Genomic DNA, 19402 nt, shown 5'->3' on the forward strand with positions numbered 1-19402 from the left:
AGGTTAATTCTTGATGAGGTGTGACCAGCTAGCCAGAAAATCCTGGGAGAACTCTAACATTGGGGCCTAGACAGAAACCAAGCCGCAAGGCCCTGTGAACAGACTTAGGTCGGCTTTCCTCAGTTTCCACCCCTGAGGAGGTGTAAATGTATTTTATTTGTCATCTATCTGTGTTCTCCGTGTCTTCCAATAATTCCTTGATAAAAGCCTACGGCCCTTTCCGTTGATTAAAAACTTCTATATCGTGTGATTTTAGCCTGTGACCTTCCAGGCTTTGCATGAACTGAGTGAAGCACACCCATGAAAGGAACTATTATAAAATGACTCTCTGAGGCATGGCTGATACTAAAGTTCAACATTGTAATAACCTCCCACAATCTTCCACATAAGTTTAAAATAATGGCATTCTTACATTAAAATTATCACAATTTTAAGAAACCCTTGAACTCCCTTGGAGGCGTGTAATCCTACTAGGACTGTGGCGTTACGGTTGTCCTCTGCCTCAGGGACGTATCTGTTATGGCCCAAAGACTTGGTAGATGGGAAAAAATGCATTTAGAGATTTCACCTCCAATACTAGCTTTTGCCATATTGTATTTGGATGAGGCAGAACACTCAAAGAGATTCATGTATTATGCTCACTCCTGTCACCAACAGGTTAAAGCTGCCATTCCGGTGTGTCTTTTTAACAGCCTTTTTACTATCGTTAGCCAGAAAAAAAAAATGTATATATTGGAAAAAATAGAAAATAACTTCCCTTGAAACAGTGGAAGGAAGCTTATTGAATATTTTTATCAACACAGCAGTAAAACTCTGTGGAGTCAGTTCTTGGGCTTATGTTTTACAACTAAATAAGGAATTAAAAATTCCACACAACTGGAATGCTACTCCCACAGAGGGAATTTTGACCTACTTAATTTATATACAAGCTTCACTAAGAGGCACTCTCCTTTGGGATCCCAAACTTCAACAGATCTCTGTAACCTGCTGAAGTCTCAATGCACTTTGTCTCTAGATAGCCACAAATGCAAAAGCAAATTTTCTGTATTTGTGCATGAGTGATCTGGACACACCCTTGGCATTTTAACTGAATTTCACAGAAACATGATTACTTACTGGGAAATCGTATTTAATGACATTCAAAAATTCATCACCCTTGTGATGTGCTGACAATGGGTGCCTTGGAGAAATATGCTGATGCTTCACTTGAGCAAGTTCTAGACTCCTCCCTTGACTTCATGGTTTCTCACTCAGTACAGATATGTCTATGAACAAAACCCAACACTGATATCCAGCAGTTTCTCCTCTTGTGAAAATTATTTATTCTCTTTGTTGGCCTGACATTTGCACTTCCATGTTCTTTGCAGCACTACTCACAATAGTCCAGATATGAAAGCAACCTCAGTGTCTGCAGGTGGACACATGGATAGAGAAAATGTAATCTGTGTATGCAATAGAATATTATTCCATCATAAAACACAACATCCTATGATTTGAAACAATGTGAATGGAACTGCAAGTCATTATATTAAGTTAAATAAGCCAAGCAAAGAAAGATAAATATTGAATCTTCTTACTTTGATGTCAAAACTTCAAAACTAAGATAACTGTACCTCCTGAAGTTACAGAGCAGATTGTTGGTTACCAGAAGCCTGAATAGATACAAGATAGAAGGGGATAAAGAGAGGTCGATTACTGACTACAGATATACAGTTATATAGAAGAAATAAAACCTAATTGTTTGATAGATCAGTAAGGTGACTATAGTTAACAGTAATCTAATGTACACGTTAAAATAGCTAGAAAAGGGTCATTCAAACTTGCCTGACATTAAAAGATACAAGTTTAATGTGATAGATATACCAATCCTGATCTGAACTTACACATTTATAAATATATCAATATATTACAAGTTCTCATAAAATATGTTTATCTATTATGTACTAAGAAAATAATCTCCATGGCATGATTTAAAAAAAAAAAAACGCTCCAATTGATACGAAAATAAAAAGTCTTCAAATAGCCAAAGTAATTTTGGGCAGAAATAAGAAAGTTGAATATATTATATTCTAGAGTTTCAAAATCAAATCTATATAAATCATAAACTATGGTGCTGACATTTAAACTGACATATAAACCAACGGAACATTATAGACAACCTGGAAGTCAACCTATTTCTTTCCAATAATCTGGTCTTTGCCGTGTTGCAAAGACCACACACTAGAGAAAGGACCATCTCTTCAACAAGTGGTGTGAAAACTGGGCATTCACATGCAGAAGAAAAAAATGGACCTCACTTCACACAATACATAGAAATCAGCTAAAAATGGATTTAAGACTTAAACATAGACCTGAAAATGTGCTACAGAGTGATTTGTGCATGGTTTGCAAGAAAATGTAAATTAGTATGGCCATTATAAAAAACAACATGAAGATTACTCAATGAATTGAACATCGAGTATATCCACTTGTGAGTATACACCTAGAGAAAATAAAGTGAGTGTGTCAAATATATGTTCATTGTGAGACTATTCATAATAGTCTTGATGGGGAAAATAAGTCAATGTCCGTCTGTAAATGAACAGAGTGGCTTATACACACATAAAATTGAGTATTAGTCACCCTTTAAAAACAAGGAATTTATTACATTAGCAACAACGTAGAGAACATTATGCTAGGTAGAACAAGCCAGACGCAGAAAGACAAATGTTGCATGACCTCATCTATACGTAGAATCCAAAATATTCCAGCTTTCGGAAGCAAAGTAAAATAGTAGTTCCCAGGGGCTGGGAGGAGGAACAAATTGGGTGATTTTGGTCACGGGTAAAAACTTTCAGTTATGCAGGTTGAAATGGTTTGGCTCCGTGTTCCCACTCAAATCTCATGTCAAATTGTAATCTGTACGTGTTGAAGGAAGGACCTAATATAATGTAACTGGGTCATGGGTTGGTCTTCCTCTTTGCTGTTCTTGTGATAAAATTTTCAAGAGATCTGATGCTTTAAAAGTGTGACACCTGCCCGCTCACATGCTCTCTCTTTCCTACCACCATGTGAAGAAGGTTCTTCCTTCCCCTTCGGCTTCTGCCATCACTGTGTTTCCTGACGCCTCCCACTAATGCTTCCTGGTTAGCCTGCAGAACTGTGAATCTACTAAGTCTCTTTTCTTCATGAATTACCCAGTCTCAGGTAGTTCTTTATAGCAGTGTGAAAGTGGACTGATACAGAAAATTTGCCCCAGGAGTGGGGTACTGCTATTAAGATGCCTGAAAATGTGAAAGTGACTTTGTAACTGGGTAATGGGTAGAGGTTGGAAAAGCTTGGAGGACTCACGAGAAGACAGGAAGATGTGGAAAAGTTTGAAACTTTCAAGAGGCTTGTTGGATGGTTTTGCCCAAAATGCTGATAGTGGTATGGACAATAAAATCCAGACTGAGGTGGTCTCAGATGAAGATGAAGGACTTCTTGTGAACTGGAGTAAAGGTCACACTTCCTACACGTTAGCAAAAAGACTTAGTGGCATTTTGCCCCTACCCTAGGTATATGTGAAATGTTGAACTGGAGAGAGTTGATTTAATGTATCTGGCAGAATAAATTTCTAAGCAGCAAAGCATTCAAGATTTGACTTGGCTGTTTCTGAAAACATAAGTCATATGCATTCACAAAAGATGATCTGAAATTAGAACTTATGTCTAAAATGGAAGCAGAGCATAAAAAGTTGAAAAAAAATTGCAGACCATGTGGTAGACAAGAAAAACTCAGTTTCTGGGGAGAAATTCAGGCTGGATGCAGAAATTTGCAAAGTAATGACAAAACCAGTGGGAAAAATGTCTCCAGGAGATTCCAGAGATCTTTGTGGCAGCCCCTCCCATCACAGGTCTAGAAGCCCAGGAGAGAAAAATGGTTTCATTGTCCAGGCCCAGGAACCCACTGCTCTGTGCAGCCTGGGGACAGGGCGCCTTGCATCCCTGTCTCTCCTGTGCCACCATAGCTAAAAGGGGCCAAGTTAAAGCTCAGGCCATTGCTTCAGAGGGTGCAAGCCCTAAGCTTTGGTTGCTTCCATGTGCTGTTGAGCCTACTGGTGCACATAAGGCAATAGCTGAGGTTTGGGGACCTCCTCCTAGGTTTCCGATCATGTATGAAAAGTGTCTGGATATTTAGGCAGAAGTCTTATACAGGGGCTGAGCCTTAATGGAGTACCTCTAATAGGCCAGTGTAGAAGGAAAATATGGTATCAGATCCCCTACACAGAGTCCCCACTGGGGCACTGCCTAATGGATGTGTGAGAAGAGGACCACTAAAAGCTTACACGGTGTGCCTGGAAAAGCCATGGGAACTCAATGCCAGACTATGAATGCAGCAGCCATGGGGACTGTACCCTCAGGGCCACAGGGTGGAGCTTCCCAGGCCTTGGGAGCCCACCTCTTGCATCAGTGTGTCGTGAAAGTGAGACGTGGACTAAAAGGAAATTATCTTGGTGCTTTACGATTTAATGACTGCCCTGCTGGGGTTTGGACTTGCATGGGGACATGTAGCCCCGTTATTGTGGCCAACTTCTCCCATTTGGAATGGAAACATTTATCCAGTGCGCCATTTTATCTTGGAAGTAACTAACTTGTTTGTGATTTTACAGGTTTATGGGTGGAAGAAACTTACCTTGTCTAAGAGGAGACTTCAGACTGTAGATTTTTGTGTTAATGCTGAAATGAGTTAAGACTGGGAGAGTGTTGAGAAGGTATAATTATATTTTGCAATGTGAGAAGGACATGAGATGTGTGAGGGGCCCGGGGTAGAATGATATGGTTTGGCTCTGTGCTTCCACTCAGATCTCATGTCAAATTTTAATCCTCAAGTATTGTAGGAGGGGCCTGAGGGGGAGTGACTGGATCATGAGGGCAACCTTCCCCTTTGCTGTCCTTGTAATACAGTTCTCACAAGATCTCATGGTTTAAAAGTGTGGCACATCATCCCTTTCTCTTTCTCTCTCTCTCCCCTTCCAGCATGTGAAGAGGATCCTGGCTTCCCCTTCAGTTTCCACGATGACTCTACGTTTCCTGATGCCTCCCAGTAATGCTTCCTGTTAAGCCAGTGGAACTCTGAGTCAACTAAACTGCTTTTCTTCATAAGTTTCCCAGTCTCAGGTAATTGTTTACAGGAGTGTGAGAACAGCCTGATACATAGGCCGAAGGAGTTCTCCAAATGAAACATACAGCAATGCTACTATGAAAATGAATATTGTGTTATAAACATATCTTTCGCCAGAGAGTAGATTTTAGGTGTTCTTATCACACACACAGAAAAAAGGCATGAAATGATAACTCTCTGAGATGATAGGTATGCCAATTACCTTGATCACGATGTGCATTTCCCCAAGGATATCAATACATCAAGTGATGTACCTTAAATACATACAATTTTGTCAGTTACAGCTCCATAAAGCTGAGAAGTTATAATGCATATTTATATTTCTACATATTTTGTCAATAAAAATGTGAGAATATAATCAGAAGAACTCGTACAAATATATTTATAACAGATTTGTTCATATTTATATTGGAAACAAATTTAAATTCCATCGACAGGAAAATAGATACACATATTGTCACTTATTCACTTAATGAACTGATTTGTTTACTTAATAAACTGTCATTTATTAATGTGAAGGACAGATTCAGATATGAAATATCTATATGTGTATGAGTACCTATATGTGTATGAAAAAACCTTGATAGATGAAATTACATGAATGAACCTCATGAATAACAAAAGTAGCCCCTTCCAAAAAATGATCTGTAATATTAGATTCCATTTATATGAAGTTCAAAACAAGAAAAATGGACCTATGGTGGCAGAAATCAGAACATTTTTCTATTTGCATTTCTCTGATGATTAGTGATGCTAATCATTTTAAAAATATGTTTGCTGGCCACTTCTCAAAAAATTCTTTTGAGAAGTGTCTGTTTGTGTCATTTGCCCATGTATTAGTCCATTTTCAAACACCTGATAAAGATATATCTGAAACTGGAAAGAAAAAGAGTTTTAATTTGACTTAGAGTTTCACATGGCTGGGGCAGCCTCAGAATCATGGCGGGAGGTGAACAGCACTCCTTGCCTGGCAGTGGCAAGAGAAAATGAGGAAGAAGCAGACACGGGAACCACTGATAAACCCATCAGCTCTCATGAGACTTATTCACTATCGTGAGAATAGCACGGAAAAGACGGGCTCGCATGATTCACTTACCACCCCCTGGGTCCCTTCTAAAACGTGGGAATTCTGGGAGATAAAATTCAAGTTGAGATTTGGGCGGGGACACAGACAAGCCTTATCAGCCCATTTTTAATGGGGTTTTTTGTTTGTGCTTCTTGATTTGTTTTAATTTCCTATAGAGTCTGGATATTAGGACATGGTTGGATGCAACCTTTGTGAATATCTTCTCACATTCTGTAGGTTGTCTGGTTACTCTGCTGGTAATTTTGTTTGATTACTTGTTTGTTTTGATGAGCAGAAACTCCTTAGTTAATTAGGTCCCGTTTGTCTATTTTTGTTTTTGTTGCAATTGCTTTTGGATACTTAGCCAAAAATTCTTTGTCAAAGCTGGTATCGAGAAGAGTATTTCTTGGGTAATATTTCAAGGATTTTTATGGTTTGAGGTCTTATGTTTAAACCGTTCATCAATTTTGAGTTAATTTTACATATGTTGAAAGTCGAAGTCCAGCTTCAATCTCCATCATATAGCTAGCCAGTTGTCCCAGCACCATTTATTGAACAGGGAGTCCTTTCCTCGTTCCTGTTTTCATCAGCTTTATCAAAGATGAGATGAGTGTAGCCGTGCAGCCACACACCACTCAGAATGGCTGTCACTACAAAGTCAAAAACAACAGATGCTGGTGGGGCTGTGGAGAAAAGAGAACACGTATACTGTTGATGGGAATGTGGATTAGTCTTTCCACTTTGGAATGCAGACTGGAGATTTCTCAAACACTTAAAACAGAGACATCGTTTTACCCAGCAATCCCACTACTGGGTGTACACTAAAAGGTAAGCAAATAATTCTTTATTTGTGCACACATTTGTCAGAACCCTCAAACTGTACATTGAAGATCTATGCATTTTTAAGTTAACTTTAACAAAAATAGGAAAGAGACAATTGTAGGAAAATATTTTATAATGAAATTGAAATATCCATAAAATGTATATGAAAATTCAAATACAAAATGTAAATGTGGTTATTACAATAATCGTTAAAATGCATTCAGTTATATAAAATTATTGGAAATATTAAAGATAAAGGTGATATATTAAAATGATAAATGTATAAAGACAAAATTCACAGATAATTAAAACATGCCTAAAATATGTGAAACATTTTGTATTATTAGTTATACCGAGTTAATAAAAAATTGATGTAATATTTCAACCTGTTTTATCAGAATAAATTGCTGATATGTAGTGTAAAATCATAACAGGGGACAGCCGATAGGAAAATAACAGTATTTGGCAAGCACATGTTTTAAGTGTTAATATATTCTCAATGTTGGCCCAGCTGTTACATCTGAAATGTGTAATTATATCATAGATTAGTTTGAGTCCTTAGAAAAAATAATTTTAAGAGATGACTTAGAGGGTTAATTTTTTAATGTGGAGATATTAGTATCTCATCTATAAAGAAATTGAAAATACATAATTCATTTTGTATTTGTTTGATTCCATTTACATGAAGTTCAAATCAAGAAAAATGGACCTATAGTGACAGAAATCAGAACATTTTTCTATTTGCATTTCTCTGATGATTACTGATGCTAAACATTTTAAAACTATATTTGCTGTCCACTTGTATGTATTCTTTTGAGAAGTATCTGTTTGTATAATTTGTTCATGTATTAGTCTGTTTTCAAACTCCTGATAAAGACATATCTGAAACTGGGAAGAAAAAGAGTTTTAATTTAAAGTCCTGATAAGAAACTCTGTCCCATGGAATAGCACTTATCCTATTTGGTTGTGATGCATTTACTATCAACATTATCACCTTCTTCTTGTTTTAGAAAATTAAAGTAAGGTGTGATTAATTGAAGTGTGATGTAACTTCTTTCTTACAGCACTGGGTGAAGATAACAAAAAGCTCTGTGATCCCAAGGAAATGGCCTAATCCAAGGAGAAGGAGGCTCCAGGTCATGTGGACTCACATGGGGCATCCGCTTCTGCCCATCCAGCAGCCACTCTCAGAAGCCTTCAGAACGCAAGGGTGCAGGTGGGCTGTGGAGAAAATCCAATGAGATCTGGAAGTGAAGAAAAAGATAACGATCTGGGATAAATTTAAAAAGTTAAAATAAAAAATTTATTGTAAATTCACAAATTATGATTGTTTACATTTACAAGGTAAGAAGCAATGTTATGATTTGTAAATACAATATGGAATAACTAAGATAATTAAGAAATAATTAAGATAATTATCATTAATCACCTCAAATACTTATCATTTATTGTGACAACAATATTTGAAATTTACTCTTAGCTCTTTTGAAATGACCAATTTGCCACTTTTAAATAAACAAACAGGAATCAATTCATGTAAACAATTAAAAACAACTGAAATAAATTATGAATTACTCTAATAATTTACAGTTTTTTCATCCTTAAGTTTGATTCTTTAGGACATATTTTCAGAATTATTTTATTGTAATATTTAATATGAATGCCTACACACACATGTATAGGTCTACGTTTTCTTTTCTTTTCTTCTTTTCTTTTCTTTTCTTCCTTTCCTTTTCTTTTTCTGGGATGGAGTTTCACTCTGTCGCCCAGGTTGGAGTGCAGTGGCGCAATCACAGCTCACTGCGAACTCCTCCTCCCGGGTTCAAGCAATTCTCCTGTCTCAGTTTCCCGAGTAGTTGAGACTACAAGCGTGAGCCTACACATCTTTCTATGCGTATAAATTTATATCCCTATAGTTATGTGGTTGCTGATGCCAGCAAATGTTAATAAAACTCTGGAAGTTTTATAATTAGAGTAATTATTAACTCTAATTATTTGCACCGATTCTTCTAGAACTGTTTATTTCTTGAAAGTATATATTTAAAATATATAACTTTAATAAATGCTAAAATTTAAATAGTAACGATTATATATTCACTATAAATACAAGTAACAAAATATCACAGCCAAAAATGCTGGTGTTTTGCAAACACAAACCTGACTTTTCCAGCTGAGGACAAAGGAAACCTTCCCCTGCACCTGCTCCTGGGACCTGTCCCGTCCTCAGTGGGTCCCGAGCGCCCCCTGGTGGCCGCGCTCGTCCCTGCAGGGGGGTTTGTGTCTGGGCTCACACTGACCTCGCCTCACTGTGTCTCTAGTACAGTAATACACGGCCGTGTCTTCGGTTTTCAGGCTGTTCATTTGCAGAGAGGTGATGCTTTTGGAATCATCTCTTGAGATGGTGAATCTGCCTTTCACAGACGCGGCGTATTCTGCTGTCCCACCGTTAGCTTTGTTTCTAATGAAACCTACCCACTCCGGCCCCTTCCCTGGAGCCTGGCGGACCCAGTGCATGTAGTGGTTACTGAAGGTGAAACCAGAGGCTGCACAGGAGAGTCTCAGGGACCCGCCAGGCTGGACCAAGCCTCCCCCAGACTCCACCAGCTGCACCTCACACTGGACACCTGCAAACACAGAGACACCACCCTGGTCAGAAACTGCCACCCATATCCACTGTTTCTCTCACTCATGTCCACTCACACTCAACATCTCTAGTTATTGAGATAACTTTGCATTACCTTTTAAAATAGCAACAAGAATGAAAACCCAGCTCAGCCCAAACTCCATGGTTGGTCTTCTGTGTTCAGTGCTGGTCACCAAGTGGAAACTGCTGCGAATCCCAGGCTGGGGCTCCTCTCCCAGAGCTGCAGAGTCGGGGCTGGGCTGGTTTTCATCAGCAGAGGGAGGATCCTATTTGCATGTCTCCTACTATATAGTAAGCTCTGGGGTGGGATGTCTGAGGAGAAGACGGGTCCAGATAAGGTGACTGTGCCTTGCAGGAGTTTAGTGACAATGATGGTATTTGGAAAAGATGTTGTCTTATTATAAAAATTTTGCTGTGATAAACACTTTGGACTGATCACCCTAACTTCTTTTTATGTACTTGTGTAAATTATATTTTGTCAGAGTCCATGGTTTCTCCATGTACAGATGTGGAAGTAAACCACACATGGAAAAGGAGCTAAATATGTGCCTAAGAGCTCCTGTCTGGGATGAGTAAGCCCAGGTATCTGAGGCTGTGCTCCTCATCACTGGCCACGATTACCCCCTGAACCAACTCCAGGACAGAGCTGCGGGTGCCTAGTGCAGTTTGTAGAACCCACTTTCTGTAGTGAGAGCATGTGTGATTTTGCTGCATTCTGGCATTCACCCACAAATATGGTGAGAACTAGGGTTCAGGCAGATAAATTCTTAAATATTTCTGAAATTTAATATACATTTTTTTCTGTCTTTCTGTCACTCCTTCCTTGTCTGAATTTCCATTTGTTTGCTTGTAAAATTTTTATTAGTTTTAGTTTACAGATAACAAACTTTCACATATTTAAGGTGTACAATTGATGAACATGATGCAACTGTTACCGTTGTCAAGGTGGACAAGAAAATTCTCAACATTTCTTTTTGTTCTTCTATATTCTTCCTCCTTTTCCCTTTTTTTCTTCTACCATTTCCCTGGAAAATTGCTGCAGATTCATTTTGTTTATCCGAATTTATAAAAATGAAATAACAGTATGTATTCTAATTTGTTTGACTTATTTTACATAACACAAATAATTAGACCTTTTGCCTTATATTTGGGTATATCAGATATTTATTTGTTATAAATGCTGGGTAGTATTCTAGCAAACAAATTTACCATAATTTGTTTTCTATGAAGCATTTAATTTTTTTATTGTTTTTTTTGAACAACTTTAAAAAATATATTTTTTTTGAACAACAATTTTTTTTTTTAAATTTATTTATTATTATTAAACTTCAAGTTGTAGGGTACATGTGCACAACGTGCAGGTTTGCTACATATGTATACTTGTGCCATGTTGGTGTGCTGCACCCATCAACTCGTCATTTACATCAGGTATAACTCCCAATGCAATCCCTCCCCCCTCCCCCCTCCCCATGATAGGCCCCGGTGTGTGATGTTCCCCTTCCCGAGTCCAAGTGATCTCATTGTTCAGTTCCCACCTACGAGTGAGAACATGCGGTGTTTGGTTTTCTGTTCTTGTGATAGTTTGCTAAGAATGATGGTTTCCAGCTGCATCCATGTCCCTACAAAGGACACAAACTCATCCTTTTTTATGGCTGCATAGTATTCCATGGTGTATATGTGCCACATTTTCTTAATCCAATCTGTCACTGATGGACATTTGGGTTGATTCCAAGTCTTTGCTATTGTGAATAGTGCTGCAATAAACATACGTGTGCATGTGTCCTTATAGCAGCATGATTTATAATCCTTTGGGTATATACCCAGTAATGGGATGGCTGGGTCATATGGTACATCTAGTTCTAGATCCTTGAGGAATCGCCATACTGTTTTCCATAATGGTTGAACTAGTTTACAATCCCACCAACAGTGTAAAAGTGTTCCTATTTCTCCACATCCTCTCCAGCACCTGTTGTTTCCTGACTTTTTAATGATCGCCATTCTAACTGGTGTGAGATGGTATCTCATTGTGGTTTTGATTTGCATTTCTCTGATGGCCAGTGATGATGAGCATTTTTTCATGTGTCTGTTGGCTGTATGAATGTCTTCTTTTGAGAAATGTCTGTTCATATCCTTTGCCCACTTTTGGATGGGGTTGTTTGTTTTTTTCTTGTAAATTTGTTTGAGTTCTTTGTAGGTTCTGGATATTAGCCCTTTGTCAGATGAGTAGATTGCAAAAATTTTCTCCCATTCTGTAGGTTGCCTGCTCACTCTGATGGTAGTTTCTTTTGCTGTGCAGAAGCTCTTTAGTTTGATGAGATCCCATTTGTCAATTTTGGCTTTTGTTGCCGTTGCTTTTGGTGTTTTAGACATGAAGTCTTTGCCCATGCCTATGTCCTGAATGGTACTACCTAGGTTTTCCTCTAGGATTTTTATGGTATTAGGTCTAACATTTAAGTCTCTAATCCATCTTGAATTAATTTTCGTATAAGGAGTAAGGAAAGGATCCAGTTTCAGCTTTCTACTTATGGCTAGCCAGTTTTCCCAGCGCCATTTATTAAATAGGGAATCCTTTCCCCATTTCTTGTTTCTCTCAGGTTGGTCAAAGATCAGATGGCTGTAGATGTGTGGTATTATTTCTGAGGACTCTGTTCTGTTCCATTGGTCTATATCTCTGTTTTGGTACCAGTACCATGCTGTTTTGGTTACTGTAGCCTTGTAGTATAGTTTGAAGTCAGGTAGCGTGATGCCTCCAGCTTTGTTCTTTTGACTTAGGATTGTCTTGGAGATGCGGGCTCTTTTTTGGTTCCATATGAACTTTAAAGCAGTTTTTTCCAATTCTGTGAAGAAGCTCATTGGTAGCTTGATGGGGATGGCATTGAATCTATAAATTACCTTGGGCAGTATGGCCATTTTCACGATATTGATTCTTCCTATCCATGAGCATGGTATGTTCTTCCATTTGTTTGTGTCCTCTTTGATTTCACTGAGCAGTGGTTTGTAGTTCTCCTTGAAGAGGTCCTTTACATCCCTTGTAAGTTGGATTCCTAGGTATTTTATTCTCTTTGAAGCAATTGTGAATGGAAGTTCATTCCTGATTTGGCTCTCTGTTTGACTGTCACTGGTGTATAAGAATGCTTGTGATTTTTGCACATTAATTTTGTATCCTGAGACTTTGCTGAAGTTGCTGATCAGCTTAAGGAGATTTTGGGCTGAGACAATGGGGTTTTCTAAATATACAATCATGTCGTCTGCAAACAGGGACAATTTGACTTCTTCTTTTCCTAACTGAATCCCCTTGATTTCTTTCTCTTGCCTGATTGCCCTAGCCAGAACTTCCAACACTATGTTGAATAGGAGTGGTGAGAGAGGGCATCCCTGTCTTGTGCCAGTTTTCAAAGGGAATTTTTCCAGTTTTTGCCCATTCAGTATGATATTGGCTGTGGGTTTGTCATAAATAGCTCTTATGATTTTGAGGTACGTTCCATCAATACCGAATTTATTGAGCGTTTTTAGCATGAAGGGCTGTTGAATTTTGTCAAAAGCCTTTTCTGCATCTATTGAGATAATGATGTGGTTCTTGTCTTTGGTTCTGTTTATATGCTGGATTATGTTTATTGATTTGCGAATGTTGAACCAGCCTTGCATCCCAGGGATGAAGCCCACTTGATCATGGTGGATAAGCTTTTTGATGTGCTGCTGAATCCGGTTTGCCAGTATTTTATTGAGGATTTTTGCATCGATGTTCATCAGGGATATTGGTCTAAAATTCTCTTTTTTTGTTGTGTCTCTGCCAGGCTTTGGTATCAGGATGATGTTGGCCTCATAAAATGAGTTAGGGAGGATTCCCTCTTTTTCTATTGATTGGAATAGTTTCAGAAGGAATGGTACCAGCTCCTCCTTGTACCTCTGGTAGAATTCAGCTGTGAATCCATCTGGTCCTGGACTTTTTTTGGTTGGTAGGCTATTAATTATTGCCTCAATTTCAGAGCCTACTATTGGTCTATTCAGGGATTCAACTTCTTCCTGGTTTAGTCTTGGAAGAGTGTAAGTGTCCAGGAAATTATCCATTTCTTCTAGATTTTCCAGTTTATTTGCGTAGAGGTGTTTATAGTATTCTCTGATGGTAGTTTGTATTTCTGTGGGGTCGGTGGTGATATCCCCTTTATCATTTTTAATTGCGTCGATTTGATTCTTCTCTCTTTTCTTCTTTATTAGTCTTGCTAGTGGTTTGTCAATTTTGTTGATCTTTTCAAAAAACCAACTCCTGGATTCATTGATTTTTTGGAGGGTTTTTTGTGTCTCTATCTCCTTCAGTTCTGCTCTGATCTTAGTTATTTCTTGCCTTCTGCTAGCTTTCGAATGTGTTTGCTCTTGCTTCTCTAGTTCTTTTAATTGCGATGTTAGAGTGTCAATTTTAGATCTTTCCTGCTTTCTCTTGTGGGCATTTAGTGCTATAAATTTCCCTCTACACACTGCTTTAAATGTGTCCCAGAGATTCTGGTATGTTGTATCTTTGTTCTCATTGGTTTCAAAGAACATCTTTATTTCTGCCTTCATTTCGTTATGTACCCAGTAGTCATTCAGGAGCAGGTTGTTCAGTTTCCATGTAGTTGAGCGGTTTTGATTGAGTTTCTTAGTCCTGAGTTCTAATTTGATTGCACTGTGGTCTGAGAGACAGTTTTTTATAATTTCTGTTCTTGTACATTTGCTGAGGAGTGCTTTACTTCCAATTATGTGGTCAATTTTGGAGTAAGTACGATGTGGTGCTGAGAAGAATGTATATTCTGTTGATTTGGGGTGGAGAGTTCTATAGATGTCTATTAGGTCTGCTTGCTGCAGAGATGAGTTCAATTCCTGGATATCCTAGTCTCTAAGGACTTGCTTTATGAATCTGGGTGCTCCTGTATTGGGTGCATATATATTTAGGATAGTTAGCTCTTCCTGTTGAATTGATCCCTTTACCATTATGTAATGGCCTTCTTTGTCTCTTTTGATCTTTGATGGTTTAAAGTCTGTTTTATCAGAGACTAGTATTGCAACCCCCGCTTTTTTGTGTTCTCCATTTGCTTGGTAAATCTTCCTCCATCCCTTTATTTTGAGCCTATGTATGTCTCTGCGTGTGAGATGGGTCTCCTGAATACAGCAGACTGATGGGTCTTGACTCTTTATCCAGTTTGCCAGTCTGTGTCTTTTAATTGGAGCATTTAGTCCATTTACATTTAAGGTTAAGATTGTTATGTGTGAACTTGATCCTGCCATTATGATATTAACTGGTTATTTTGCTCGTTAGTTGATGCAGTTTCTTCCTAGCCTTGATGGTCTTTACATTTTGGCATGTTTTTGCAATGGCTGGTACCGGTTGTTCCTTTCCATGTTTAGTGCTTCCTTCAGGGTCTCTTGTAAGGCAGGCCTAGTGGTGACAAAATCTCTAAGCATTTGCTTATCTGTAAAGGATTTTATTTCTCCTTCACTTATGAAACTTAGTTTGGCTGGATATAAAATTCTGGGTTTAAAATTCTTTTCTTTAAGAATGTTGAATATTGGCCCCCACTCTCTTCTGGCTTGAAGAGTTTCTGCCGAGAGATCTGCTGTTAGTCTGATGGGCTTCCCTTTGTGAATAACCCGACCTTTCTCTCTGGCTGCCCTTAAGATTTTTTCCTTCATTTCAACTTTGGTGAATCTGGCAATTATGTGTCTTGGAGTTGCTCTTCTCGAGGAGTATCTTTGTGGCGTTCTCTGTATTTCCTGGATTTGAATGTTGGCCTGCCCTACTAGGTTGGGGAAGTTCTCCTGGATGATATCCTGAAGAGTGTTTTCCAACTTGGTTCCATTTTCCCCCTCACTTTCAGGCACCCCAATCAGTCGTAGATTTGGTCTTTTTACATAATCCCATACTTCTTGCAGGCTTTGTTCATTTCATTTTCTTCTTTTTTCTTTTGGTTTCTCTTCTCGCTTCATTTCATTCATTTGATCCTCCATCGCTGACATTCTTTCTTCCAGTTGATCGAGACGGTTACTGAAGCTTGTGCATTTGTCACGTATTTCTCGTGCCATGGTTTTCGTCTCTTTCATTTCGTTTGTGAGCTTCTCTGCATTAATTACTCTAGCCATCAATTCTTCCACTTTTTTTTCAAGATTTTTAGTTTCTTTGCGCTGGGTACGTAATTCCTCCTTTAGCTCTGAGAAATTTGATGGACTGAAGCCTTCTTCTCTCATCTCGTCGAAGTCATTCTCCGTCCAGCTTTGATCCATTGCTGGCGATGAGCTGCGCTCCTTTGCCGGGGGAGATGCGCTCTTATTTTTTGAATTTCCAGCTTTTCTGCCCTGCTTTTTCCCCATCTTTGTGGTTTTATCTGCCTCTGGTCTTTGATGATGGTGATGTACTGATGGGGTTTTGGTGTAGGTGTCCTTCCTGTTTGATAGCTTTCCTTCTAACAGTCAGGATCCTCAGCTGTAGGTTGTAGCTGTAGGAGATTGCTTGAGGTCCACTCCAGACCCTGTTTGCCTGGGTATCAGCAGCAGAGGCTGCAGAAGATAGAATATTTCTGAACAGCGAGTGTACCTGTCTGATTCTTGCTTTGGAATCTTCCTCTCAGGGGTGTACTCCACCCTGTGAGGTGTGGGGTGTCAGACTGCCCCTAGTGGGGGATGTCTCCCAGTTAGGCTACTCAGGGGTCAGGGACCCACTTGAGCAGGGAGTCTGTCCCTTCTCAGATCTCAACCTCCGTGTTGGGAGATCCACTGCTCTCTTCAAAGCTGTCAGACAGAGTCGTTTGCGTCTGCAGAGCTGCTGCGTTTGTTATTATTTACTGTGCCCTGTCCCCAGAGGTGGAGTCTACAGAGACAGGCAGGTTTCCTTGAGCTGCTGTGAGCTCCACCCAGTTCGAGCTTCCCAGCAGCTTTGTTTACCTACTTAAGCCTCAGCAATGGCGGGCGCCCCTCCCCCAGCCTCGCTGCTGCCTTGCCGGTAGATCACAGACTGCTGTGCTAGCAATGAGGGAGGCTCCGTGGGTGTGGGACACTCCCGGCCAGGTGTGGGATATGATCTCCTGGTGTGCCTGTCTGCTTAAAGCGCAGTATTGGGGTGGGAGTTACCCGATTTTCCAGGTGTTGTGTGTCTCAGTTCCCCTGGCTAGGAAAAGGGATTCCCTTCCCCCTTGAGCTTTCCAGGTGAGGCAATGCCTCGCCCTGCTTCAGCTCTCGCTGGTCGGGCTGCAGCAGCTGACCAGCACCGATCATCTGGCACTCCCCAGTGAGATGAACCCAGTACCTTAGTTGAAAATGCAGAAATCGCCGGTCTTCTGTGTCGCTCGCGCTGGGAGTTGGAGACTGGAGCTGTTCCTATTCGGCCATCTTGCTCCGCCCCCCAACAACAATGTTTTTAATTGAACAACATTTAATTTTTATTGTTCTGGGTCTTACTAAAAAATCTGCTATTTTGCTTGGAAATATAAATAGAAAAGAAATATATTTTTCTTATTTTTTTGCAATTGAATCAACAATAACAGATAACCATAGAAGTTGGAATTATGCAAATAGTCTTTAATACTTATGATAATTAAAATTTCACAAGAAAAAACAAATCTGAAGTCTATGGTAAAGCAAGTTCTTGTAGAGCTTGTAAGCCAGCAAGGTAGAGTCTGGAATATAAAATATAGACTACTCCAGGAAAAAAAAATACAAATATATATTGGATTGCTTGAAACTGAGTGTGGTAAGCATGTTGTAGTATGAAATGTTAAGGGACCACATACTGAAGAGCTATCCTATCCTCTTGAATCCCTTTCCCCAAGAAAGAGGACAGTTACAAAAATCTTCCTTTCCTGAAGTGTCTGTCTGGGAGAGAACAAGAGCCCACACTTCTAAAATGTATTCAGACCCAACCCCCTTATTGCCACTACCAAACTAATTATTTACTCTGCAGAAGCAAGCCACTGAAACCAGAATCATGAGGGCACTGGTTCAACCCCTCAGGAGTTGGGATGGGAACAGAGGTCCCACCAACGATCTATTGAGAAGCAGCTCTCCTGTCATTCTTATGGAATCAGAGCCTTAGTCTGCAGGGCAGGACAGCAGATGTGGACGGTGATGATACCGATGGAGAACACTGGAGCTGTGGGAGGGAGCACCGGGGGAAAACAGGAGGACTCTATCCCAGGGGAAGGGGCAAGGACACACGGACCAGCATCTCATCTGGAAGAGGGTCAGGAACACTCACAAGGTCACACCCAGACTCAGGGTCACAATGCCTTCCTAGGAATATGGACCAAAGAATATGGACCTAGGGATATGGACTCTTTAGTCTAATGCCCTTCCCCAATTGAGAAATTGTCAGTTAAATAAAACATTTGAATGTACTTGTTTCTTAATGAATAGCATTTAAATAATATAAGTGTTGGTTATGAAATAATAATTTATATTACTAGTACAATTTTCATTTGGGATATATTCCTCTACCTGATGCAAAATCAACCGAGAAGGCAGAAGTTATTGCACTTATTAGAAATTGTAAATTAGCCAAAAACCAGAATTAAATACAGTAGCACAAAATTCTAAAATGTGCTGCAGGCAGAGGAAGTTTTTGAATCTTCTGGAAGCCCCATCAAAGCAGACCACAAGAAAAGACACTTTTTAAGGAATTCCTACATGCTAGAGTCCTGACATACAAATTTGAAACCAAATGAAAACAAAGAGAAATAAAAAAATGTAGTGTGGAACCTGGAACAATGTTGTGGTGCATCATTTCACCAAACATCAGTCTTAACCTGGTGTGTAACATTATCTAAACATGGAAGGCACTGGCGTTTTTCACATCACACAGAATCAATCCCACTCACAATATTCTGGTTATGTTGATAAAATGGCATCTTTAAATTAAAAGATCATAAAACTTTAATAAAATACGGAAACTCTGTTGGCCAAAAGTTATTCCACTAGCATATGGCATTATGGTCCCTCCCTCAGAACACATCAGTTACTGCCCTATGACTGGGGAGCCGGAAGGTTCATACATTTAGAAATGTTACCCTCATTGCTCACCTTTGTCCTGTTGCATGCGTGTGTTACGCAATATTGAAAGTAATTTTTATATTATACTGACTCCAATCATCAAAAGTTTAAGATTACCTTTTTATGTCGTCTTTTAACTGTATTTTGTGATTTTCAACCATTAAGTTACATCTACTGGAAGAAACATCAGGAAAACTTTCTGCTGTTGAAACATGTTGGAATAAATCTTGTCAGGCACGGTTAACCGAAATACTGCAGAAAACATTCAGGGAGTCAATTCTTAGGTTGATAATTTGCAACTAAAGAATCAGTTCAGACCAGATGTGGTGGCTCATGCCTATAATTCCACTGCTTTGAAAAGTAAAACCAGGGGAATCACATGAGACTAAGAGTTCGAGACCATCCTGGGCAACATAGAGAGACGCCATTTCTATGAAAGAACTTTTTTCAAAAAATCAGCTGGGTTTGGTGGTGCACCGCTCTAGTCCTAGATACTCAGGAGGCTGAGACAGAAGGATTGTGTGAGCCAGAAGTTCAAGGTTACAGTGAGCTGTGATTGTGCCACTGCACTCCAACCTGTGTGACAGAGTGAGAGCCTACCTCTAATGATAATAATAATAAGTAAGAATTTTACACAATTGTAAGGCTACTCAAATAGTAGATATTAAACTGAATATTCTCAGGAATCCTCTGACCCTTGTGATGTTTTGGAGCAAATA

The 19402-nt window shown here is 39.3% G+C and overlaps 1 pseudogene and 1 gene segment (V, D, J or C); both read right to left on the reverse strand.

Annotated features, from left to right (window-relative positions):
• Window positions 1–19402, reverse strand: part of LOC103229827 (homer protein homolog 2-like) — a 150101-nt pseudogene that overhangs the window by 51217 nt on the left and 79482 nt on the right.
• Window positions 9254–9903, reverse strand: LOC119618114 (immunoglobulin heavy variable 3-49-like). The segment is given in 2 exon segments: window positions 9254–9654; window positions 9769–9903. Coding segments are annotated over 2 exon segments (450 nt in total).

The sequence above is a fragment of the Chlorocebus sabaeus genome, chromosome 24, assembly GCF_047675955.1.
Source record: "Chlorocebus sabaeus isolate Y175 chromosome 24, mChlSab1.0.hap1, whole genome shotgun sequence".
NCBI lineage: Eukaryota > Metazoa > Chordata > Mammalia > Primates > Cercopithecidae > Chlorocebus > Chlorocebus sabaeus.